The 27,125-nt window shown below is 43.1% G+C and overlaps 2 protein-coding genes and 1 long non-coding RNA gene across 5 annotated transcripts in view; 2 read left to right on the forward strand and 1 right to left on the reverse strand.

Moving 5' to 3' along the window:
* Positions 1–20,587, forward strand: MCOLN3 (mucolipin TRP cation channel 3). Of its 2 annotated transcripts, none has more exons than XM_088673853.1 (14): positions 1–215; positions 4,677–4,909; positions 6,369–6,536; positions 9,240–9,393; positions 10,102–10,186; positions 10,267–10,363; positions 10,632–10,731; positions 12,340–12,452; positions 12,560–12,709; positions 13,909–14,010; positions 14,134–14,256; positions 14,610–14,816; positions 15,963–16,093; positions 18,116–20,587. In XM_088673853.1, the coding sequence occupies exons 2-14, from the start codon at positions 4,679–4,681 to the stop codon at positions 18,120–18,122; spliced, it is 1,668 nt and encodes a 555-aa protein (XP_088529979.1). In that variant the 5' UTR covers positions 1–215; positions 4,677–4,678; the 3' UTR covers positions 18,123–20,587. The 2 variants fall into 2 exon arrangements, with proteins under 2 accessions (XP_088529979.1, XP_088529978.1); XM_088673852.1 differs by having other exon boundaries at positions 205–367.
* On the reverse strand, positions 8,652–22,581 carry LOC148685013 (uncharacterized). The gene is made up of 2 exons (XR_015950973.1): positions 22,450–22,581; positions 8,652–8,745 (listed from the first exon to the last, which is right to left on the reverse strand). It is a non-coding gene; the product is annotated as an uncharacterized LOC148685013 (long non-coding RNA).
* Positions 22,582–27,125, forward strand: part of MCOLN2 (mucolipin TRP cation channel 2) — a 20,034-nt gene continuing 15,490 nt past the window's right edge. Inside the window, exons 1-2 of one of the 2 annotated variants that reach the window (XM_035123135.3) lie at positions 22,582–22,886; positions 25,282–25,444. In XM_035123135.3, coding sequence (XP_034979026.1) covers positions 22,762–22,886; positions 25,282–25,444 — 288 coding nt within the window. In that variant the 5' untranslated portion in view covers positions 22,582–22,761. Of the gene's footprint in view, positions 22,887–24,925; positions 24,999–25,281; positions 25,445–27,125 lie in introns of those variants that run through there. The other variant, XM_088673851.1, reaches the window with a different exon arrangement.

The raw sequence follows: 27,125 nt of genomic DNA on the forward strand, positions 1-27,125 counted from the left end.
AGTCACGTGGCGCATTCTCCTCCTCCGCCGCCGCAGTTCCTGCGCCCGGGAAGCTTCGCAGGCACCAGCTCGGAGTGTCCGCCCTCCCGCCTCCTGCTGAGGAGGACGCTCCCCTCCTCCTCCGCGGCAGCAGGGATGAAAGCGGACTCCCCTTGAGGCGCCGGCCGCCTCTTCCTCCTGGCGATGCGCGCGCCCTTCCCCGGCAGGTAGTGCAGGTGAGCGAGCGGTGGTGGCGCGTTGCCCTCTCCGCGGGCATCAGGTATCGCTTTGCGCCCGGGCGCGAGGTCTCTCTCTCTCTCTCTCGGCGTCCCTGGTGGTGTAGTGTTCAGCCGGCGGCGTCTCTAAGCGCTTGTGGCCGCCTTAATGAGTAAGTCTCCGGGAGAGGCTGGTTCACGGATGGGGGGAGCGCATGGAAGGGAGAGGCGCGGTAGGCTCAGGCGCCCCAATGCGCTGCTTCTCTCGCCGTCCCTCCAAAGGTCAGTCCGGGCGCTCCTGTTTTCTCTCCGAGGCAAGGAAAGGCTCTCCTCCTGGTTGAAGATCTCGCGGAGGTCATATAACCGGGGTGGGGGCAGGGAGGAGAGAAGGAGACAGACTTTCCCCCCTTCGTTTTGTGCCCCTTCTTCAAAGAGGCTGGATTTTGGAGCTGAGCATCAGACAGGCAGGTGGACGCGCGCAAGGATTATTATTATTATTAAACGAATCTCTTTCATATGATCAGTTGGTATTGTCGAAATGGATGGTTTCATTGAGATTCCTGCATTGGGGGGCGGGCGGGTTGGACTAGATCCCTTCCAAATCAATGATATGGAAGGTGCTTACCGGTACTTGGATCCCCCCCCCCGCGGGGATCCTTGCTTCTTTTCTCCAGTGCTTTGGAGGGAACTCATTGGTAGAGGGAAAGGCGCTTTGTGTATGTTCAGAGGCATTGCCTGCTTGGTCAGATTTTCAGGGCTATGGGGTGGTACTGGAAATAGACGGCGCTGGTCTATTGGTTTATTGGATTAAGCATCTTGCAATTGACTATAAGGAGGCCCCTATTAAATGGACAATTAAAAATGAAAGTTAAGTATCAATTTGTTTTAACTCATGGATTTTGGATAATTTATACCCATGCTCTTTTTCCTTTGTTTCAAAACTATTCTTTAGTCATGAAAGCTTATGCAGATTTAATGACATATCTGATTAAAACCAATTTGATTCATCCGTACAATGACTTATACTTGAAAGTTTCACTGCAATCCTGACCACACTTACCTGGGAATAAGCCCCATTGATTTCCTTCCTTCCTAAGAGAGGCTGGGATGGTGAATATGAAGTCAACAGAAATATGCTTGTTGTTTCCACCTACAATCTCTATATCAGTAGATGTGGGACTTTGATATGGGTATATCCAGTAACCTTGCAGAAATGTGAGTAATCACTCCAAATGCCTGGTGATTTTACCCATGTGGTAAAATCTTTATCCCTTCCAAAGTTTCTTGTTCAAACAGTAACAGAAAATGTGGACTCTTTGGACATGAAAATGATCCCGATCAGTGCATTGGGCAATTTTAATTGCAGTCATTTATGGATACATTAGGGACGCTATGTGATGCTCCTGTTAGCTAGCAATTCTTTGCATGTATCCGTGCTGCGTATCTTGTCATGCTATCAGCCGTGAAAATGAACAGAACATCAGTTCCTGTGTAAATATGTGCCACTCTTGCAATGCCCTTGTTTCCATCAATTGGTGTGTGAGGGAGAAGAGAGTTGACATAGATTGGCACTTATCAGCTGCACAGCTGATAAGTTTTCTGGGTTTTTAAAGCCCAGATTGCATGTTAACATATTTTTAAAGAGCTAAATTAGGGACTTCTATCTAGTGCAGAAATTTGCGTCATTCATCTGTAGTTACAGACCCTGGTTTGGCAAAAAGTGAATCGAAGCCACTACTTTGTAGATTAGCTGCTGCTTTCTCACCTGTGCAGGATTTTCTTCTTCCAAAAATTGAGCCGTTTTTGTTTTCTATAATGGCAATTACAATAACCCTATACATGTCTACTAGGAAGTAAGTCCGGTTGGGTTTAATGGAATGTAGTCTCTCAGGTAAGTGTGTATAGAATTGCAGCCTAAATGACCCAAAGAGGTCAGGTTAGCGTTTTGTGATGTTTTTCACAACTTGATTATATGTATGTTTACCTGAAAGTTAAGGCCCCTAGTGGGATTATTTCCCTGCGGAAAGCTGTCATCCAATGTGCATTTCCTTTGGGAAAAGAACTATTAGATTTACTTCTAAGCATACGTTCGGATTGGATTATACAGTACCTGATCTTAAATGAACACACTGCACCCTGCTTGTAGGCTCTTGGCATATTTTGGTCACTGCTGCAGGTAAAACGCTAAATAATTAACGTACCATTTGCAAGAGATAGGGGGTAGGGGCAAGAGAACTAGAAGCAATGTCAAGCTGTAAATACTTCTACGACATTTGTGTAACAAGCAAAGCAAAGGGGATGTTCTCCATTGGCAAGATGTATTATACTTTCTGGGGACCTCAAATCTAAAGCAGGGCCAAAAAGCTGCACAGTTGCAACCAAGACTTCCAAGTACCTTCCTTCCCTTTACTGCAGGGTTGGGGAACCTGTGCCCATCCAGAAATTGCTGGACAGAAACTTCCTTCAACCCCGACTACAGGCCACTCTAGCCTTAACAATATCCAGAACGCACCAGGCTCCCTGCTTGACATCCTCATTGCTGGTCACAGAAATAAGTTAGTAATTTTAAACTCAGGGGTAAAGAGAGGCTCTCCCTTTAGTTTCCTCACTTTTAAAGAATCTGCATTCTGCAAATAATTATCTTGATACAGATTTGTATTTAGTTTCCCAAACTTGGGTCTCCAGTTGCTTTTGGACTACAGTTCCCATCATCCCCGACCACTGTTCCTGCTAGCTCGGAATGATGGCATTTGTAGTCCAAAAACAGCTGGAGACCCACGTTTGGCAAACCCCGAGTGCAAGGATGGAGAACCTGAGGCTTTCTAGATGTTGCTGGACTATAACTCCTAGCATTCCCTGATGATTGTCTATGCTGGCTGGAGTTGATGGAAACTGAAGCACAACAAATACCTGGAGAACCGCAGGTTTGGTGATTTAGTCAATCTGCATCTTGGAATTGTATGTGGGTAAGAAATAAAGAACACTCTGATCAGATGACCCGTTTTACAAGAAATACAGATAAGTTCCAATTAAGAATCTATATGCAGGGGTGTTGTTTTTTTTTGCATAGCTTTTTATTTTTTAAACCCACTTTAAGAAATCTGGCTTCTATTGTATCCAAACTCTAATAGGAAAACCAGAAAAAAAATCAAGATGTGGAAATATTGTGTTTATGGAAAATGCTTTCGTTGCTCATCTCTAAAAATAGTGCTTTCTGTGAGTGAAGCATGGGAACTGTGTGTGAATTAGTTTTTCTGTACTCTTAACTAATTCACCCTTCCCTGCTGTGCTTAGTCGATGACCTAATAAGCCTGATCATATGGGTTGGCTTGGCATGAGTGTATATATCTGGTTTCTGTTTTACACCATACACATCTGGGCTGTAAACTGCCACTCCTAAGGGCAGTGGTTCTCAAAGCGGTTCTTTCCTCCTCTGGGGCACAGTTTCAGAATAAAAATTTGCTCGTGCCACACCAAATCTTTTTATTGATAAGAAATACTTTGGGGGAAAAAAAACCAACTCCTGGCAGTGCTTGATTTATAACATAGAACACAACTACTTTATAATATGATCATGGGACATCCAGAAAGTATGAAAACGATGCAGGTAAATAAGAACATGGGACCATTCCCAAAATAGAATTATAAACGAGCCTCTTACATATGTACCTTTCGTACATATACAAACTGAATGAGAGGGGCATGAGCTTGCTTTTGCCGGGTAATCTCATTTATATCAGGTCTAATTTGAGACGAACAAACTCTCATCTCCTCATTAACACAAAGAAGGCTTTCTCTCTTCTGATCTTTCATATTTGTCAAGAATTGAAAATCCCTGTTCACAACAGCATGTTGAGGAGAACTGCAGCAGAATAGCTAATGCTATTCTCCAGCACTCTGTTCGAACGGCAGTTCAGGGTCAAAACTAGGATTATCCTCAGTATCATTTTATGTTCTTGCTCTCATTGTGAGCCCTGTTTAGGGAAGCTTTTAATCTTTAAGAAATTAGTGTATTTTAATATTTCTGTTGGAAGCCGCCCAGAGTGGCTGGGGAAACCCAGCCAGATGGGCGGGGTATAAGTAATAATAATAATAAATTATTATTATTATTATTATTATTATTATTATTATTATTATTATTCTGCAAATTAAAAATAAAATAAAATTCTGATACGATGCTACACTAAAATGTTTAAGTGTTTCTTTGATGGTCCTTGAATCTTCCTGCCATACCATCCTCTCCTGCTGCGCCAGTGTGTGGCATGCCACACCCTTTGAGAACCACTGCCTCGGGAGGTTGGGCCAGATGACCCTTGAAGGTCCCTCCCAACTCTGCAATTGTATGATTGTATGATTCATTCATGGAGACGATAGACCAGCTCAAATAGTAGAGATGCTCCTAACCACAATTATAATTTTTCTGTTAGTCATTCTGAGGTTGCTAATGTCTCTTTGATTTAATCACTGGGTTGCACATTCCAGCAATGGAAAACCCTGAAGTGGTGGTTGTAAGCAGCTGCAGTTCCCATGATGATGAAAACGTTTACGGCTACAAGAGGCGCCCTTCAATGTGTCAGGAGTTGCTTCTGGAAGATCAGCTGAGAAGGAAACTTAAATTTTTCTTCATGAACCCCTGCGAAAAGTTCTGGGCCCGGGGGAGGAAGCCTTGGAAACTTGGCACACAACTTCTGAAAATTGTCATGGTTACTATCCAGGTGAGAGACAATGGGAAAGCCGCAAGTTGCCTTTTAGAAACCCCCCAAACCATCTTATGTTGCTTGGACGTGATTCCAAGAGGCTATTGATACTGAATTGAGATTCTCATTTGAGAAATACATTTCCAGAACTACTTTTAATACTAATGGAAAATGTCAAAACTTGAAATAAAAGGGAAACAACTTCAGTTGTTTCAAATTATGAAAGTATGGGAGAAAAACAATCTCCTCTGATATTGGAGGACTGATACACACCCAGCTATGCCACTAAGCAAAGTGAGAGGTGGGAGCTACCCCCGGTTGTTCTTTCGGAGCCCTCTAGATCAGGGTTTCCCAAACTTGGGTCTCCAGCTGCTTTTGGACTACAACACCCATCATCCCTAGCTAGCAGGACCAGTGGTCAGTGATGGTGGGAAGTGTAGTCCAAAAACAGACGGAGACCCAAGTTTGGGAAACCCTGATCTAGACATTTCCTTTTGTTGTCACATGACACAGTATACAACTATACACCATACATTCCCCCCTCACAGAATCCTAGGGACAGTATCTTCAGAGAGATACGATTCCCAGCACCCTCAACAAACTGCAGTTCTCAGGATTCTTTGGCGGAAGCCATGCACTTTAAAATGCACGGCATGTATGCAGCCCGAATTGTCACCAATGGCTATTTTTTTGGGTTGCAAAATTGACCCCTCCACAACAGTGTTGGGAGTAAAATCAAACCTCCAGGCCAGTCAGCTTCTGCACACGGAGAGGGGAGGGGGGTGTCATGCTGTCCGTTGCCTCGGGCTGCAAAGCGCCTTCGGCTGACAGTCAGTTTGATAGCCATTGCACTGTCTTCACCTTTGCAGATCCTAGATAATAAGCTATACTTGCAAATAGAGAGTGAGAGATGTGAAGGTTAAAGTTGCAGGAAATCCACTGCTTGCATTCAAGGCCCAATAACGGATTGGAAATAGGGAGGTATACACCCAGTAAACTGAGAGTGTACTCCTACCTTGCCAACTTTTTCTTCGCCAAATCATATTAAAAACCGAAGAGAATAATAAGGTTGCAGTTCTGAACTCTTATACATTTATGATAAAGTGCCATAATTGTATTATTTTAGATGCCTGCTGAAAATGTTTTCGTTGGGCCTATCCAGACACATCATTGGTTACATGTTTTATTGCATTTCATTTTTTTAAAGGATGTTTTTAAATATGTTTTTATTTGAAATTACAGGTGTGTGTTTTCTACCCTGGGATCTTTCGGGAGGAAGGGTGGGATATAAATTTGATAAATACAAATATGGTCTTAGCCATAGCTGTCCATGCAGCAGGGAAATGACCTGTGTAGAAATGTGCAGCTTTTAACCACCTGAAATTATTCGGAATACAAAAAACAACATTATTTGGAATAAAAACCACAAAAACTTTTGCTCTCTTCTTTCTTTCTTTTTGTGTGTGGTTGCCTTCAGCTGGTTGTGTTTGGGTTAAGCAACCAAATGGTAGTGGAATTTAAAGAGGAGAACACAGTGGCTTTTAAACATCTCTTCCTGAAAGGCTACACAGACAGACTGGATGACACCTATGCAGTTTATACGCAGATGGATGTCTATGATCAGATCTCTTTTGCAATAAATCAGGTAATTTCACTTCCTATGAGCCATCTAGAACAGGCATCCCCAAACTGCGGCCCTCCAGATGTTTTGGCCTACAACTCCCATGATCCCTAGCTAACAGGACCAGTGGTTGGGGAAGATGGGAATTGTAGTCCAAAACATCTGGAGGGCCGAAGTTTGGGGATGCCTGATCTAGAAGCAATTTACAATACAATAAATATAGCTGGGGTTATCCTACAAGGGTTCCGTTTTCCATGAAATTTAAAGCTAGCTTTAAAAAAACAAGCTACTACTCCATATTAAAGTCATTTGTGAGCATTAATTGCACAGAAAATGGGCAGTAGGACAAATCTGTTCTCTGAATTTTATGGTTTTTGTTCATTTATTACACCTTTCTCCTACCTTTTACTTGAAGGAGCTCAAGACTGACATAATACAAGGTTCTTTTCATACATTACCCTCAAAACAGTCTTGTGAGACAGGCTAGGTTGAGTGGCCCAAGGTCACCCAATGAGCTTTATAGATGAGTAGAGACTTGAACCTGGGCCTCCCTGCTCCTAGTCCAACACTACACTGACTATACAGACTTTCTGTACAGACAGAATTGCACAACAAAATGGTCAACACTAAAGCTCTTTTCGGGTGCTTCTGCAGGGAATGGGGAACCTGTTAGTCCTCCCCATGTTCTTGGACTTCGGCTACCTTCAGCTTCAGCCAGCAGAGCTTAATGGTCAGGGGTGATGGGCGTTGGGAGCCCAGCAACATCTGGAGGGGCCACAGGTTCCCCATCTCTATGCTATTGTCTGAAGAGGGAGACCTTTAGGCCTGCCCCAGAGCTGCATGACTCATTCAGCTTTTTGCTTTGTTTTCAGCAAAATCATGCAATGATGTCTTGCGCATTCCACAGAGAAGTAGGGACCCTCACCTAGTTTGCATGGCTACAGAGAGTGAGGCCAAAAGAACGTACCTGCAGAACTGGCGCACCAGTGTTCACTCCTCAAGTGATAATGGCTAAAAAGCTGTATGGTGTAGGGCAGATAACGGCTGATCCGTGGTCCCTGAAAAACATATCGCACAAGGCTTCTCAAGTGCTGCCAGTCAGATGAATGTCCACGCATTGCAGAATGTTTTGGCCCTCACAGTTTGATTTCAAACCATGCAGGCTAAAAATGGGCCATGTGATATCAGGTGGGTGGCCCCACCCACCTGTTAAGCTTAGCTCATGGATGGGTGTGTCAAGATGAAGGAACCCATTTGCCAGATTGATCCAGTCCCCCCACCCCTGGGCTTAGTTGTAGAAGTCTACTTGAGCCCAAATCTGGAACATGTACTTGTTTTGATAGCAGCTTGAAAAACATTTCCTCACTGCAACATTTGGGAGCTAAGATGTAGAACCTGCTTCCGTCCTTGTCTGGCTACCTACCTGTTTGGCAAGGCTAACAATATAAGGATTTCCCCGTATCCCATCTTGTTTCCACGTGGCCCAAAAGACACTACTGCCTGAGGCAGAGTAGCAAATGCTGCCAATCTAGGTGCAGAATAAGTAAGGCCAGTCAAGTTATTTTGGCTCTGGAGGCAACTCCCCCCCCCCAAGTGCTGCTCCTTGTCTCTGGCTGTAAAAATCCAAGAATTATTAAACACCTAACCATTAGCTGGCCTTTCAAGAAACCCAAACCAGTTGTCTGTGGTGATCACCTCATCCTGCCTAATGATAGGGCCGGCTCTGTAGTAATTCTGCAGGGTCACAGGCAGGCTAACCCTTGTTATTTGTCTTCAGCATCTGAGCATAGGAATAGCTAATAGATAACATCATCCTCACGAGCCAAACTTTCCAGAAACTCCTTCCCACTGATAAACTACCATAGTTCAAGAGCCTGTAGATACAGTCTCGTTCAAATTGGTGCATGCCTTTTGTGAGGAAAATTGTAGTCACTTGCTGGTTTTCAACTATTTGGGTTTCTCTTGTGAAACTCCCTGTGAAAAATCCTTAAAGGGCAAAGAAACTGCTCATCTTTGTCCTAATTGCTTGTTCTCCCCATATTTATGGGAAGCAGGCAAATAGAAGCTCAATAAAATGCAGATTGCAATCTCGACTTTGTCCATACAAATTGAACTAAACCCAGTGAAACCAAACATAGCTCAGAGAACAACACTAAATTTATTTAGGTAGATTTAATCATTTATCTGGATGTCCTCAGATGCTCCCTTGACCTTACAGGAGGATGACCCATTTCTGGAAATCAGAAGAGTTTACAAAATAAACACCAAAGACAAGACAATAGAAAACGTTACTTTGTAATTACAGTTACAAAAACCTAACGCAGCCAATAACATAAAATGCATTCAAAGCTGCACATTTAAAATTAAACATTAAAAGCATGTTGAAACGAAGTTATTTTAAATAATATTTCTAGAGAGGTGATCTGTGCTGGTCTGCTGCAGCAACACCAACAAAGAGTCTTGTGGCACCTCAAGATGTTACTGTGGCATAAGGTTTTGTAGACTCCAGTTCATCGTGCACCTAAAAACCAAGAGAGGGGACCAGAATATCTCCAAAGGGAGGACGGTCCACACACATTTGGAACCACCACTGGGATGATCCTGCCTCCAGTAGCTGCTTATCTGATATTGTGTGTCAACAGGATGGAGAGGGAGTCATCTGAGCTTTCTCTTGATTGTCAGGCAGGTTCAAATGGGTTCACTAACCATCTGTCAGTTTTGGGTTAGTATTTACAGCTGCGTACCATATCTGTTGGAAATCATGCCTACGAGAAGAGAGGAGCCGAAGAGACACCTATGGCCATATGCCAATACTTCTACAAGCGAGGAACCATTTGTCCTGGAAATGACACTTTTGATATTGATCCAGAAATTGAAACTGGTAATATATATATTTATTACTCAAGTCTGTGTTTGAGAGAAAGGGGGGGGGGAGGTCAATTTCCTTTCATCACTCATATGTAATATCAACTATTACTCTTGAGGTTTGTACACACACCATCTCATTCTAGAATCAATGGAGACTTAAGTACTTCATTTCCCCCCCCCCCCCATATAGCCCACATACATAATGTAGATCCATTGTGTTGCTGTTTTCCCCTGGGTTTTTTTATTTACAGTATTGAGAAACTGGTGTTCATTCTGAAATAAGAGCCCATTTCACATTGATTCAGCATTACTCCACATTTGAAAAACAGATGTTGGCGGTCCTGACACTGAGGGGCGTATCCTTAACTGCCCAATGAAGTTGTGGGTGGCTGTATACCAAGATCACAAACACAACTTCCTTCTTCCTTCTCCTGGGGCACGGCGCAGGGAGAAAAAGGCGTGGGTAACTTAATCAAAGGGAGAGCTTCCCAATGCATGTCAAATCACCACGCCTACCCTTGTGGACAGCAGGATCTTCCCAAACCTGGGTTTCCAGCTGCTTTTTGGACTACAATTCCCATCATCCCTGGCCACTAGTCTTGCTAGCTAAAGATGATGGGATTTGTAGTCACAAAACAGCTGGAAACACTGATCTAGACTCTTCTTTACCTTGCGAGATGCTGAGTACTTCCCACAAAATCAGTCTGCTTTTCCCTCACAGAATGCTTTTATGTGGAACACATGCTGCCCTTGGAAAACAGGACACTGGGGAAGAACATTTTGAACTTCACTCTAGACTTCCATAGGTGAGGCGGGAGTTCTCAGTTGCTGGTGTGCTCGCATGTTGTTGGTCATGGTGAAATAAAATCCCAAAATCTTCTTCTAGACTCGTGACTCTGCAGCTCACATTCAAACTGAAGGCTATCAATCTCCAGACGGTTCGTCATCACGAACTACCAGATTGCTATGAATTCACTCTGACAGTAAGTACAGGCTTGAGTTGAAATGTTCCCATTTGCTGTAGGGCCCCAACCAGTTTTTCCAAAGGGCAGCTTGGAGAAGGGGTGATGTGAACCCAGGAACCCATCAAAGCCTCGAGCAAACAATTGGGAATTGTAAGACGTTTCAATCCTATGTGTCTTGCTAGAAGAATGTTTGTCAGATCCAGTCTGTCTTAACTGTCAGTGTGATATATGGCTTCAGAGCTTTCTCTCTAAATAGATAACTGCTTTTTTGTCTCTGACCCCACAGATAGTCTTTGATAACAAAGCACACAGTGGAAGAATCAAAATTAGCCTAGAGAACGATATTGCTATCAATGAATGTAAAGACTGGCATGTTTCTGGGTCACGTAAGTAAAAATCTCATGTCCAGGTCTTTAAAAAAAAAGCAAATTCAATCAGTGCAACAGGTGGGAGAGGATAATTCCACCCTGTGTCAGCTTTGACTGTTTCCTTGAAGGTTTCATATTCATGAGCATGTTCCCTCAAGTTCGCTGAAAACTTTGACTAGTAGAATTGCTAGGCCACCCCAAATTGCACCATGATTCAAATATTAACAAAGAATAGAAACCTCATCTCCATTGTGGACAAGTCTCCCAATGGAAATAGACTTCTTCTCACTTAGCATCACTGCTAAGGGCTACTTTTCATATAGCACTTTTTAAAGATAAGCAGTATATGGATATTGTTGGTGTTACATACAGTGGTACCTCGGTTTAAGTACACAATTGGTTCCGGAAGTCTGTACTTAACCTGAAGCGAACTTTCCCATTGAAAGTAATGGAAAGTGGATTAATCTGTTCCAGATGGGTCCGCGGAGTACTTAAACTGAAAGTACTCAAACCGAAGCGTACTTAAACCTAGGTATGACTGTATTTGAGAAGGAGAAGGAAGACATAAAACTAATTAGCAAGACAACATTTAACACTCTCTTAAAAAATATATAAAAAAACTGTTGCCATTGGCTTTGGGGCTGAAGTCCAGGACCTCACTCAGTTGTGAGTGCAGAAGGGCCCCCCAATGCAGGTCTGCCTGGCTTTTATACACAAACACACACTGTGTCTGTCTGTCTGTCTGTTTGTCTCTCTCTCTCTCTGTGTGTGTGTGTGTGAAAGAGAGAGAGAGAAAATATATATGCACACTTTATTGAAAAATAAAAAGTATATAATTACAAGTGCACAGAGTAAGATAAGACCCAAAAATGAAGAAAATAGTACCCATGTAGAAAACAAAACAACATTTATGTATGCGACAACAGCCGCACAGATGCTACTAGCCCAGGGATGGAACGAAGAAAGAGTCCCTGGCAGAGAGGAATGGCAAACTAAGCTGATGGACTACGCCGAAATGGCAAAGCTGACTGGAAAGCTCAGGAACCCAAGAGGACAAAAACTTTAAAAAAGAATGGGAAAAATTTATAACTTACTTAGGAGACCACTGTAAGTAGATGAAAACATTAGCAGGATTTTAATACCACTTGTAATGTAACAGGTATTATGGATAATCTGGATGAATATAAAATATAGATTAGGAAATAATATGTAGCTGAAAATGTTCAGGTTAGGACCCATGGAAGGGCTGGGGGGGGAAGTCGCAAGACTCAGAGAAATCTCTTTAAATTTATATATATTTGCAATTGTTATAAACTTTGCTTGTTTGCAAAATCTAATAAAAATGAATTTCAAAAGAAAGAAAAAGAAAAGGACAAAAAAATGAAAAGGAAATTGTATACATTACAAAAAATAAAATGAAATGAAATGTTATTGTAGTTAAGTTATTAGCCCTTAGCCTAATATGGTATTTATAAAAATGAATTCCAAATATCGTTATATCCTTCCATGGCAAGTTTACGTTTGTAAGATACTACTATGTACTGGTGTGAATGAGAATGGGGTGGAGGAGGGAATGACTATTACCTACAAGTTTGTTATGGTTCCCCCCCCTCCTCTCTCTTCTAGTACAGAAGAACACGCACTACATGATGATCTTTGACGCCTTTGTCATATTGACATGCCTAGCATCCCTGGTTCTCTGCACACGATCTGTGATTAGAGGAGTTCGTCTGCAGAGGGTGAGTTTAGGGTTTGCCGGATGGCACTTCCTAGTATATTGTCATTTGCAGCTTCTGATATAATAATTCCTTTCCTTTTTTCTCTATGTCCATGTCCCCTCTCTCAGGAATTTGTATCTTTCTTCCAACAACATTATAATAAAGAAATCTCTTTCATGGATCAGATGGAATTTGTGAATGGCTGGTATATCATGATCATAGTTAGTGATGTTCTAACCCTAATTGGTTCTACGCTGAAGATGGAGATACAGGCTAAGGTAGGCAGCAGGCCTGTATGCTGAACAGGAAACAAACGTTTCCTCTGCTCTTAAACTGGCCTTTAATACCTTGGCATCCTAGGTTAACAGCAATCCTATACATGTCAGTTCAGAAATAAGTCTTCAGTTCAATGGGGCGTACTCCCAGCTTTGTAGGTCTAGGAATTGCTGCCTAAATATTTTTTTGCCTGCTTTTCTCCCCATTCATGTTGTGATGATAAGAAGATGCTGCTGGATCAGGACAATGGCCCATCAAGACCAGCATCCTGTTCTTACATTGAGGCTGGTCAGACGCCTGTGAAACCCACAAGCGGGATTGGGGCACAAGGTCACTCTCCCCTCCTGCAGATTCTAGCAAATGGTATTCAGAAGCATTGCTGCTTCTATAACTGTGGAGGCAGGCATCATAGCTAGCAGCCATTGATAGCCCTCTCCTCCATGAATTTGTCTAACCCACTTTTAAAGCCAACCAACTTGGAGGCCATCGCTAGCTCCTGTAGGAGCGAGTTCTATAGTTTAATGTATGAAGTGGGAGCCGGAAGCATCTCTGGGCACGTGGAGGAAGCTCTTCAGTTGTGCATATATATTAAATAGATGTTCTAATACACACCACTTTCCAAATACTAATTTCATCTAAAACAGGGTTTTCCAAACTTGGGTCTCCAGCTGCTTTTGGACTACAGTTCCCATTATCCCTGACCACTGGTCCTGCTTGCTAGGGATGATGGGAGCTGTAGTCCAAAAACAGCTGGGAAACTCTGATCTAGAAGCAACCCTACTCATCTCTCCTGTGCACCTTAAGTCTCTCTGGATCTTTCTGGAGGCTTCTTGTTCACCTGGGTCATAGTGTCACCCCTCAGGAAAAGGATGGCCTTACCTGTCTGCTACTGCTGCAAAAGTAGTTGATGTTTTCCCCCTGATTTTTGTCTAGCAAATCTGGGGTGCCTCCTGTCTTAAAGTGAATAGAGAGGGTTTTATCTAGGACAGCTTGTACAAAATGCAGTCCACATATCTTATCAAATGCTACCTCTCACCAAGACAGGTGTTTGATAAGGAGGCAGGTTGTGATCCAGATCTACATTGCACCTATCCTCCCACCCAACCACCACCATAATGCTACTAAGATTTAATGCTATTATACCTAATCTGGGTAGTTATACAAAACAGCTAATAACATCCCGAAATTCTGTTTCGTACAGAGTCTAACAAGCTACGATGTCTGCAGTATCCTCCTGGGAACCTCCACCATGCTTGTGTGGCTTGGAGTGATTCGCTACCTAGGCTTCTTTCAGAAGTACAATGTAAGGATCACCTAGGACCTCCATGCTGTTGGTATTTATTTTGTTTCCTGTTGCTATCTAGCTGTACTGGACGCAGGACTGAAGTCTGATCGACAATACTGGATTTTGTTTTGTTTTCTGCAGCTGCTTATTTTGACACTACGTGCGGCTTTGCCCAACGTCATCCGATTTTGCTGTTGTGCTGCTATGATTTATCTGGGCTATTGTTTCTGCGGCTGGATTGTTCTGGGCCCATATCATGTTAAGGTATTGCAATCTAGGGTTTTTTGTTTGTTTGTTTAAGCCTTGCATATAAATTTATTTAGCTCCTTCTGCCCCTTAAAACACATATCTACTGAGGGAGATGAAAAAGCAACCCATGGATTTTATTTAGGGCAGCATGCCCCAAACACAGAGTTGTTTCCTATGTACGGCCCTGTATATGGAGAGAGTATTAAAGTACAGTCCAAGTGATCTACTGTACTATTTATACAGTATACTATGTGAGGCAGGGACCCACCCACCCCCAATAAGGTATATAACATGTTTGTTTGAACTTGCTTCACTGATCTGTCAAAAACAAACACCTTTTTTGTTTTGTTCTGGTTCCCCTCTTCCAGTTCCGTTCCTTGAACATGGTTTCTGAGTGTCTCTTCTCATTGATAAACGGAGACGACATGTTTGCTACTTTTGCACAGATGCAGCAGAAAAGCTACTTGGTTTGGCTATTCAGTCGGATCTACCTCTACTCTTTCATTAGCCTTTTTATCTACATGGTTCTGAGTCTCTTCATTGCCCTTATTACAGACACCTATGAAACAGTTAAGGTATGTGTGAACCTTTCCAGAGTGATGCATGCTCTGATTATCTTCCGCTTAGACTACTGCAATGCGCTTTATGTGGGGCTACCTTTGAAGGTGACCCGGAAACTACAATTAATCCAGAATATGGCAGCTAGACTGGTGACGGGGAGCGGGCATATAACACCAGTCCTGAAAGACCTTCATTGGCTCCCAGTATGTTTCTGAGCACAATTCAAAGTGTTGGTGCTGACCTTTAAAGCCCTAAATGGCCTCAGCCTAGTATACTTGAAGGAGCATCTCCACCCCACCCCACCCCGGTTTAAACATATATGTTTCTATATATGCCATCCAAACGTCCCAATAGATATCCAAATGAATTTGATGTTTATAAGGAATACATTCCAATGCAACAATTGCAGTGAGGTACTTGGAGAATTGCATAGTAGATTTGGGGTTTCCCAAAAGCTTGAAGTCTTAAGTTCCAGCAACCAGAAGGTTTTGCTAAATACACTTTTGGTGTCCTGCTGTTGGTTCCCATACCATGGGAATATAATTTAAAAGTACATGGACATTGCAAATATCTAGGATTTCTCCAGGACAAAATTAATGCCTACAGTAACTTCAGACCCAAAGGAAAATATCACTTGACACACCTGCATCATATGTAATGCATTTTCAGCATTACATCTCCAGCATCTATCTGCATCAGACGTTGCCTCCCTAATAAAGAAAGACCTTGGAGTCCACAGCTGTGAATTAGTACTGGCAGATTTTTTAAGGCAAGCATTAAGGCACTGTGCATGTGCAGCCCTAATGTCTAGCCTATTTTTGGAGTTTTGGGGGGTGGGAAAGCATTTGCAAGAATATGATTTTCCTTCATACTTTGAAGATTCGTCTCCCATGGATATGAAGAAAGTGCATTTTGCATGTTTACATGACAGGTATATAAAAACATTTTATAATAAACCGCTTTATCCTTCTCCCCAGCCCAATTTTTCTACCCAGCAAGTCCACCCACAGCACTCCAACTCCCTTTAAAAAAACAAACAGGTGAAATGGTATGCTGTATAACAATTAAAACAAAATTACACCTCTCCATTGATTTGCATACAGTGGTTTGTTTGAGATTCCGTGCATTGGTGCTAAAAAAACAACACTTTTTTTTCAAAGCACTACCAGCAAGAAGGTTTTCCAGAGACAGAGCTCCGTGCATTCGTAGCACAGTGCAAAGATCTACCAAACTCTGGGAGGTACAGATTAGAAGACGAAGACCCTGTAACAATCTTCTGCTGCTGTAAGAGGTTAGTAACAAAATGCAAACCCGTCCCGAGAGTTGCCTAATCATTTCCAGAAAGTATCACTGCTAAATTGTGCTCTCTCCCTGATCCCGATTATGCAAAACTGAACTGGTTGCTACAGTTTCCAATTCAACAGTTGCCATATTACAGAACTGAAGTTTATACAGTACAAGCAACTCCCCACTTACGTTCCAGGCCCCCACGCACATAAATGAACCCGCGTGAAGTGCGGAACACCCTTTAAAAGCCCTCCCTGCCACGCTCTCTTCAATCCATAACAAAAAAAAATACTGTATCCAAAAATATCCACAACTAGAATTGAAGCTCTGTTGCCAGCAGGAGGCTGGGGGACACACAGGAAAGCAGCTTCTTCTTCTGCACTTCCCTGCATGCCAGCTGCTAGGTGGGGAGGCTAAGCAGCATAAACAAAGCCCCACTGTGCTTTGTTTTCATAACTTCTTTTCATAACTTCCTCCACCCACACTGATGTCCTCTTCGGGCTCTGGGGTGTCCTTGTGAGCCATAAGGACTCTCACACTCTCTCCTACCATTTCTGGGTATGAATTGAATTATTTCCCGGTGCCGCGTGTATGCATGGTCGTGCTCAAGTAGGACATACGTAGGTGGGGGGAGGGGATGCCTGTATTACTCGTATACTCCAAAATAAGCATTGAGCTACTCTGTATTATACACCCTTTGCAAGATGCAGTTAGTTCTCTTTGAATACAAACTAATGCATTTGCCTAATATGTTTTTAAATGTGATACCCCCTCCTGGCAGACTCACTGTAGCTATAAGGAATGGGAGTTTAAAAACCATCCAGAAATGTGCTTTGGGCCGCTCCAAACAACACCAAGTTTAACTAGAAATGCATAAGACATGCTACATAGTCATTTATACAGTGGAACCTCGGTTTATGAACACCTAGGTTTACAAATTTTCGGTTTACGAACGCCACAGACCCATCTGGAACGGATTAATTCACTTTCCATTACTTTCAATGGGAAAGTTCGCTTCAGTTTATGAATGCTTCAGTTTATGAACAGACTTCCAGAACCAATTGTGTTCATAAACCGAGGTACCACTGTACATATATTCACACAGATTTGCATGGAAGCAGCATATCTGAAAGTGAGTAACAAAAATTAAGCATTAGGCAGGATATGATTCTCGGGCATCTGGAAAGCGAAAGTCTCCCACTTGAATCAGTGTATGCAGGCCTAGAATAAGGTACAGGGGTGTGAATGGGGAAAGCGTGCCCTGGGTGTCAGGTTGCCACCCCCCTGGTGCTAGCCAATAGTTCAAGGATGTGGGGAGTTGCAGCACAACAACATTTCACTCCTCACCCCCATTTCAAAGGCAACTGGGGCTGGCAACATACAGGGCAGCAAATCGCCCTGACTGCTTCATGTTCTTTGAATATCTCTCGGCTTGTGTGGGGCCAAGAGGCATCCAGGGGAAACCAAGGGGAAATGGGGTGCCACACTAGAAATCTGATACCAAAAATCTGAGCTTGCCAGCAAGGTAGCACGAGGTAATTAAAAAAAAAATCCAAAAATTGGGATTGGCAGGTATCAAAAGAAAGGAGTGGAGGGTCCCAAACTTAAGGCCATGTTCATGAGGGATCCAGAGGAACAATGCGTTAAGAAGAAAAAAATCTGTGGGAAGGGTTCTGATGTGGGGACATAACAATGGGCCACAGCATGTACCACTGCACTCTTTTGGCGGGAACTAGAAATGTGATCTTGCCCGTAAAATGGAGTGCACATAATGTATTTTGCATCGAAACAAGAAGAATTGCTTCATGAAAACAAATAATACTGTGTTCTGAGCACACCAAGCTCAGCCGAAATCGACAATCTATTAAATTATCAGACATGCAGTGCAACCTACAGCAAGTTTACTTAGAAAGAAATATTTAGTTCACTGAGACCTTATTTCCAAGTAACTATGTTGAGTGCTATAGTTTTACTAGTTCCGTTATTTGTGTTCAAAGGAACTAATCCTGATCCCCCCCCTTTCAAGGTCTTAATGAGAATAGCAAGAATTCTTGAATATATTCGGAGATTCCTGGACGGCGCTCTCATTACAGATACTTAACTGAACCATCAAAGAGAAAATTCTTGTACACAAGACACGAAACACCCACAAAGTTCCTCGCAAGATTAGCTAACTTTAATTACTTCCTAGTGCATTCATTAGAACTTCAGCAAAAATCAAAGCAGAATTGCCTGGGTTTAGAAGCATTGTTGAATATTGGTATATTACTATCATAGTCCTACAGGCATGATGTGTGAATACTGTCCACTAATGATTAAGGACACTAGGTGTTTTTCAAAACTGCTTTGTTTGTTCTAGTTCTGTGTACACATCTACATTTCAAGTTGAGACAGTAGCCTTCTTGATGCTGCAATGGGTCAGGGCCAAAGTGATGGTGCAGAGACTGTTAAAAAAACCCTAATGGGCTTCAGCAGGGCCTTTATTCAGAGGGGACTCACAGGAACTCCGTTCCTGCACCTCTCAGGTGGATGCTGTTGCCATTCTGTGAGAATGAGGGAGGTGTTCATGGTGAGTTCTGGCACCTCTTTTTCTAGAAAAATAGCACTGGGCTTCGGTCTCATAAAAACCTCTTTGAAAAGTACCCAATATTTAGATGTAGCTCAGTGTCTTAGTGCATTAAAAGAGTTTACATGGTATTAAAAGTGAAAAAATAATGCTAAAAATAATGGCAAAGCACAAAAATTACAATTCAAGCTTTCTCTGCACTTGGTCTATGACACTGTGTGACCCAGCAGGTCCATGTGTGTGTATGTGTGTATGTGTGTGTGTGTGTGTGTGTGAGAGAGAGAGTGAGTGTGTATGTGCGCGCAGAAAATAGTTCTATATTTAACACATCTGCAAATTTGGTGTCTCAAGCATCTGCTGTTTTGGACAACAGAGCAAAAAAAAAAAAAAGCTCCACGGTGGACAACCTGGGTATTATCCAGCCTATAGAAAGTTCTGTGTTAGGTACAGAAAAGCTCTCCCCTTTAAATCTTCTAATATCACTGGAAGCTGCTGTAGTCTTTGGCTAGACAGAAAAGATTAAACCAATGACAGTGAGGACGAGCAAACAGGGTTGGCAAGGCAGAGTATTATACACTCCACCATAAATCATGCAGATAGAATTTGCCTCCTTTTATGGCAGGCCTGGAGAACATGTGGCCCTCCAGTTATAGTCCTACAACAACTGTAGGGCTACAGGTCCACAATCTCTGCTCACCTGGAAATCTCTGCCTCACCTGGAAAGTCCCACTCATAGGAAGGAGGCAGTTCCTCTTAAACACTCAAACGAATTGATAGCACTTAGCAGGAACAGTAGCTGGAAAATGCTTTGGTGTGGCACTGCTTGATTTATTAAGTAACAGGGTAACAAGTGGGATGGGAGGAATGGCTTTTGGGGGGGCGTGTCTGCTTTGAGTGCCAGATTCGCACAGGGACTAGCAAGCAAGCATCTGGAAAATGGGATTTTCATCCTTCTGAAATAGGAGTTTGGTCAAGTTAGTTGATGAAGAAGCATGAAAATCTTTCTAATTTGCTACACAGATGTTCAAGTTTCTTCAGTGTGGTGAAAACAAAGTCTTAGTGGCTGGTGTTATCTGCCATTAGAGTGGTACCTTGGTTTTTGAACATACAGTAATCCATTCTAGAAGACCTTTTGACTTCCGAAACATTTGAAAACAAAAGCATTTACTTCCAGAAGCCTTTACTTCTGGAAAACTCAATACAGAAGCCACGTGGCACATTCGACTTCCGAAAAGCATTCAAAAACCAAAGCAGTTACTTCTGGGTTTTCAGAGTTCGAAAACCGAAACATTCGACTTCAAAAACCGAGGTACCACTGTATTTTGATTTAAGTGGACAAAGAGGCCAGGACTGACACTTGCTGGAAAGAAAGCGGGACATTCCAGTGCTTCACACCCATTAAGACTAAACAAGGTGATAGGAGATGTGAACACTAAGTAATGCAAAGCCCTAACACATTTCATTTAATTGCAAATGCAGTGTAATTTCTCAAGCCTTTATATTAAACAAGTGCAGACTGTTTGCAATAACAAAAGCGTGGGCACATACAGAACTACTCTAAATATAGCTATTAAAACTATTTTGCAACTTGTGTTAGATGTTAGAATGGCTAAAACACTGGTCCAAAACCTTTATGTGGAACCTGACTTTTATAGATGCCTTATTTACTAAATTGTATTTATTGGGAAAGCGAATGTGAAAAATAAATAAAGGAAATCTATTTTTAGACTTTTTAATATTTCAGATGTAAAAGCAACAATTATGACAGAGTACTACTGAAGGAGCAGAAAGACATTTTATGTACTGTGTACAAACTTTTGAAAACATTGATTATGTGTTGTTTGTTCACATTTTATAGGATGCTATGGTTAAGTATTTAACTTGAGCGTTAATTATTATTGACACTGAGAATAAATTTTTGTTCAACCTGCACTTTCTTGTTGCTTCTTTCTTGTATTTTGGAAAATATTTAACATTGCGGTTTGGCTCAAATGGATCTACCCAAGTTTGTAGAGAATGGTAAAAAACAAATCAGAATCATAAAACTTCAGGGTTGCATGATTACAAAGAACATTAGCTCCACCTTGCACTAAAATCATTTATGCCTATCATCCAGATTGCAACCCACCAAAAGAAAGCAGCAACCGTTAACAAGAAAATTTGTTTCTATTTTTATTGTCATCATGCACCAGAATTTCTTTGGGGGCATGTCTAGGGAATTTTTTTTCCTGTTTCAAGCATCCTGGCACCTAGCCTCTGGAACAGGCATCCCCAAACTGCGACCCTCCAGATGTTTTGGCCTACAACTCCCATGATCCCTAGCTAACAGGACCAGTGGTCAGGGATGATGGGAATTGTAGCCCAAAACATCTGGAGAGCCAAAGTTTGGGGGTGCCTGCTCTGGAATTTCTTCCTGCTGAATATTAGGCAGCCGCCTTCTCTGTTGTTTTTTTGGTGCCTCCTGACAACCTTCCTCTTTTGACAAGATTTTTAAGGCTATAGAACTTTTATCTTATCACTAAGTAAGCAGAGCTGCCTCTATTGGTTGGAATGAAGGAACAAGACTTCAAAGTCATGTCTTCCAGGCAAACTTAAGCCTCATCACATTTCACTTAAGCACTGCCAATTTTAAGGTTGTTTTCAACAATTTTCTGACACAGCTCTTATGCCTATCCAACACCTATCCAACAGGTAAAAAGTAATAAAAAGTGTGCCTTTTTCTACCATGGAGTGAAAAGTGACACCTGCTGAATCCTGCTTGTCATAGACGTCTTAAAGAGTGAGACAGGTATCTTACAGGTTATTTACTCCAAAAGTTGGCCTTGGAACGCCTACTTTGGGATGCCTAGGCTAGGGCTTGCCGATCAAAAGGTTGGTGGTTCGAATCCCCGCGACGGGGTGAGCTCCCGTTGCTCGGTCCCACCTCCTGCCAACCTAGCAGTTCGAAAGCATGTCAAAGTGCAAGTAGATAAATAGGTACCTCTCTGGTGGGAAGGTAAACAGCGTTTCCATGTGCTACAATTCCTATCATCCCTGACTACTGGTCCTGCTAGCTAGGGATAATGGGAGTTGTAGTCCAAAAACAGTTGAAGGCCTACATTTGGGAAACACTGCTTAGACTTATTTCTTCGGTGCAGGAGCCATGGGTGTAGACAAGATTTATGCAAGCGGGGCATGACATCCATTACGCATTTTTTATTGATTTTATTGATTTAGCAACCCCTTGGCTACATCTATGGCAGGAGCAGACGATTAAGCACATGGATCTTTATTTTTTTGTTTTATCTCTGCAATTTAAAAATCTTCAACTCCTGGGTCGAAGGAAGAATGCAAAAGTCTTGTTGTCAGAGACCGAAGATCCATCTACCAGTCAGTCCAGCAAGCTCCCACATAGGTTGCAAGATGGTGGTCCTCTCCCTCCCACTATGGCAAATCCCATTAAACCAAATGGGAATTAATTCTAGACATGCTCTTAGGACATTTAAGAGTAGACTCTGGCTTCTGAAACGGCCTTATGGGGGCTCCCTTCCAAAGTTAAGGTGCATTTGTTCGCAAAATGTGCTAAGCTGCGTTCGTAGGGGGGGGGCAAAGTTGATGGGCATTCCCATTCAAAATGTGTGCATGCGCTGTGTCTTGTGATCATCATGCAGCGTGGGGCTTACCTGACACACACCCAATTTTTTAAAATTCCAGTTGGCGCCCCTGCTTGCACCTAAGCACGCCTAGGACGGGCCAAGCCCCGCCGGGGATCCCTCCTTTCTACCGACTCGACGGGCTTCCGATTTCCTTCTCACCTGCGAAAAGGCCTCCCGCTCCGCCGAGGGAAGCCCAAGCCGGCGTCTCGCCCACAGGTGACCGCAGCAGCTCCTCACCTTGGGCGGCGGCAAGGCGCCTTTAAAGCCGAATGGTGGAGCGTCCCCTCCGGCGCGCACGGAGCGGGTCCTCCGACGGGGCGGCCAAGCAGTTCTGCTCCGGCGGGGCCAGTTGCAAGCTCGCCAAAGCTCGCAGGCGGCGCGGGGCTGAGCGGCCGTCGAGGGCGCCCGCTGCTTTCGCTTTTCCTCGCTCCTTCCACGTGACGTCCTAGCCGGCCGGGCTCTTCCTTCGCGATGAGTCCCGCACGGCTTACTGAGTACGTCGCAGCGGGCAGAGCCGCGGGAGGAGGCGCCCAGCCCCCGTCTCCGTGCGGCATGGCGCTGGGCTACCTGCCCACGGGGGAGACGCTGGTGACCAGGTGAGTGCAGAGCGGGCGGGGGGCGGGGGGCAGCCGGCGAAGAGCGCGGTTGGTTCGCGGAAGCTCCGCTCCTTGAAGCGGAGGGGCAGAGGCGGCAAGCTGGCCCAGTTGAACGTGGCCGGGTTACTTCCGAGTAGACGTCTACAGGGTTGCGCTGTGATCTGTTCTCGTTTATTATTTTTAAACTGCGGGGCGCTGTCCTCCCCACCCCCTCCAAATTGAAATCAAAAGTTCATCCAATTGTGTAGGCAATACTGTTGGTCCATGGGGAGAGGAAATTTTTATTTTATTTTAAAGGCAGTAGAATTAGAAGTGCAAGGACAGCTAATAAATCTAATAAAGGTTTGGTGCTATGGTACCCTTTTTCAAGTTAGCTAACCTTAATATACTATTTCAACTGGAACAGTTCTGTTACTTTCATCTGTTTCACAATTAATCAAAATCCTCCCATTTATTAATTTCTAGGGTTTAGAAGGTTTTCCCCAAATCTATAACAATACAGGCAGCCAACAGTGTTTTGGGTTTATTCAGAATGAGCGTGCCAAACTTCACCTGGTATTTCAATAATAGAATTGTAGCATGGGGACCAGAAGGGTAATCTTGTCCAACTTCCTGCAATGCAGAAATCTTTTACCCAATGTGGGGCTCAAACCCGCGACCCTAAGATTAACAGCCTACTGCTCTACTGACTGAGTTGGCTGTTGTTTTGGTGGTTGCTTTCCTGTTTCCTCTTTAAAAAGAAAAGAAATTGACGCAGAGTATAGCAAACTTCAGCTACCTGCTTCAGAGATTTTGGCAGCCTTCCTGATAGCTGGTAAATGAATGGTAACTTACCCGATTAGGCTGATGACATCTGGGCCTGGCCTGATAAGGCAGAAGAAGCAAGAGACCCACAAGGAGGCCTGTAAGATCTTGCTCCCATAGTTAGGACTTGGGCATTTATGTAACACTTTACTGAAATAATTGCACCAAGTGATGCGACTCAAATAGGTGTCTTGCAAGTAGGTGAGAGTTGTAACAGGATTGGGACTGGAGTCACAAATGTAACATGTGAATGCTTCTGTTCGAACCTTTCAAATTCTCCATCAGAAGACATCAGAAGCTGTGAGTTGGCATCTTTGGATAATTTCACATCTTTGAAACCGGTGGATTTGGATGGGATGGGGTCGGCTCTGAAGCTAAGTGACATGGGCATTACAATATGAAAACTACACAGGAACCCACAGACCTTTCAAAACGGCTTTGGCTTATTCTGCAGTTGCCCAGCTGGTGTTTTGTGACATACCAAAACTCTGCTCGAGACTCCATCCATGCATAGCTCCTGCCCAGAGCACCATGCAGATGGTGCTGTTCCTATGCTCACAGCTCAGTGCTCTGCAACTAGCAGGGCAGAACTGAGTTAAGTATGGTACTGTACTTATTTAGGACTTTCCCGGAAGGCTGTGTTTGCTCTCACACCAGAGAATACAGTGGGTCTTTCAGTGTGATTATTTTTAGTCGTGAGATAGGTGGCAAGTTCTGGGTTTGTTTGGCTAATGCACAACCACAGAGACCTTTGGCTTCAATAATTCCTTTAACGGCAGCGGGATGTTTTTACAGCTTTGACGTTTGTGCAGTTTTACAGGGCTAGTTATAGCAAAAAGGTTAGAGGAAACGAAATTGTCTCGGCTGCTTTTCTGCTGGTAAGGTGTCAACAACATGCTGTGCGAACCCTTCCTCCCAGTGTCTTAGGGACCAAACTGTACCTTATGCAATTGTATGCAAGGAATTTTTTCACAGCCTGCTTTCTCCCCGCCCCCCCTTTTGTTGCTGAGCCTCAGATTTGGGAGTGCCCAATGCACATGATTCTCAGTGGCGAAATAGGGAAAGCAGAATGACATTCCCCTTGTTGAACTTTTCTGCTGCTCTTCCCCTATTGCACACCATCAGAAACATGGAATCTTGCAGGCAAGGGCCGGAAGTTGTCTTGGATTGGGAAATGGGTTGGCGCGTCCCTCCCCTTGTATGTAATACGTAATTTGGACCTTAGCCCCTAGCTCAGATTGGTTATACTGAGGTTGCTTTGCAGAAAGTCTGAAAAATCCTAAGAACAATTCAAGTCTTCTTACAAAGGTATCTAGGTTACAGAAGACTTCGGCTTATCTTGGGTTAATCTGATTTACTTTATGTTAATGTTTACTAGCTGCTATTTTTTAAAATGCCAGCAGAGATGTATAAGCAGGCTGACAAGGTGTGATGAAACAAACCTCCCCTTTGGAACCTGGGGCAATGTGCCTTCGTTCTCTTTAATGTGAAGGCCTTGTTCTTTAATGCTTTTCAATGATGGCATGGAATATCCATATGCACAATGTTAAGATGTGTTGAATTTAAATCCTAAACCTCTTGTTTATGGCAGAAGTATGATGACGCGGCTGGATATGGATTTTAAAGAAGAACAGTCCCTAAAGGAGGATTTAAAGTTCTACTTCATGAATCCATGTGATAAATACAGAGCTAGACGTCAGATACCATGGAAACTGGGACTTCAGATTTTGAAGATAGTTATGGTTACTACCCAGGTAACTTTAAAAAATTACTTGCACGGAATCGGATATTGTTTCTTCATGCCTAATGAATAAGTAAATGAACAGTCCTATCGGTGACTCCAGGTTGCTAATGTTTCCTTTGGATGGTATTCAGCTTAAGTTTTAGTCAGATATGACCCATTTAAAATAAATGAACTCGGTTACGTTAATTAATTTCAGGGGTTCTACTCTCTGAGTATTCAAACTTGGTTGAATACTGTTCAGCGTAAATCATTTCTCTGCCTGGTATCCTTTCCTGTAATTGTCCTGCTGTGAAGCAGTCTTGCTACATTTGACTGTATGATGATGATGAAGATGACCATGTGGAGATCGTGATAATTTGTCTGTTTATGCATGTTTTTCCGTCTTGCTTTAACTTCACTCTGCTGGAACTTTAGCCTTAGTTCCTGATAGTTCCTGGTGCTTTATGCCTGAAAGGTATTCCACATACAGGGGTGGGCCTCCACATTTGGGATACCTCCAGCTTTGTATCTCTCTTATTATTGGAGTAACCTGTGTGTTGGATACTGGGTAAGAAGAAGCTGCTAGATATTGTGAAGGATTGTCTTGATAGCCTTGCCTTGAAATGTGTGGATAGTGAGCAGTACCATGTGCTTGACAGCATGGGAGTGGCTCAGCACAGAATCAACCCAAGATACAGCTATGCTAGTTTCTTAGAAGGCTCTTCACACTTTTGTAAACATGTGGGGTCAACAGAATCGCAGCCATGGAGAATATGTCTCTAAAATGCACCTCCCCCTCACTTGAGTGTATTTATTGTCCTGGCACTTTTGGGGGGGGACATCAAACTTTTACAAAAGGCAAAGGGTTCAGAGGTTTGTGCAACATATTTATGTGAATATACAAGTGCCGAGTTTTGAAGTTAAAGGGTCAGGTGAGCAGTTTCTCTAAGACAGGCATCCCCAAACTTCGGCCCTCCAGGTGTTTTGGACTACAATTCCCATCATCCCTGACCACTTGTCCTCTTAGCTAGGGATCGTGGGAGTTGTAGGCTAAAACATCTGGTGGGCCACAGTTTGGGGATGCCTGCTCTAAGAACATGCTGAGTCTTGGAACAGTTTTTAGGGAAGTGTTCTGTACAGTACTGACTTATCAGAACAGTAATAAAATATTTCCCTTTTGCCTTCATGCTGCATTGCAGTATGCTGCTACGTAAGTAAGAAGAATGCAGTTTATGCCGTACTTTGTGTTTCTCCACCTGGGGTCACTTTCTTGCAGCCTTGGTAGCTTTGTATTGCAAAAAGTGTTTTTTTAATTTATTGTGGCCAAGTGAATTGATTGTCCTGTTTTAGCATGCGCCGCTTGGAACTATAAACCTAGAGCTATAAAATGAATGCACCTTCAGGCACCTCTTAGACTTCAAAATAAATAAATAAATATTCTGCCTACCTGTCAGGAAAGATGAAAAATCCACAGACCATGGAGGCATTATGCTTCTGAAGGCAACTTGCAGGAGGGGAGTGTGCTCTTGTGCGCAAGTCCTTCTTGCCAGTTTCTCACAGGCTGTCACTGTGCAGACAGGATACAGGATTAGATAGGCCATTGGCATGATCCATCAGGCTCTTATGTTCTCAAATGCACTGTGGTCATTTAAAAGTAATGCTAATTTCAGGAAAACAACTATAACAAGTCTGCTTCTTGTTGGATGTTCTGG

The sequence above is a fragment of the Zootoca vivipara genome, chromosome 7 (genome assembly GCF_965207765.1).
Source record: "Zootoca vivipara chromosome 7, rZooViv2.hap1.1, whole genome shotgun sequence".
In the NCBI taxonomy this organism is placed as follows: Eukaryota; Metazoa; Chordata; class Lepidosauria; order Squamata; family Lacertidae; genus Zootoca; species Zootoca vivipara.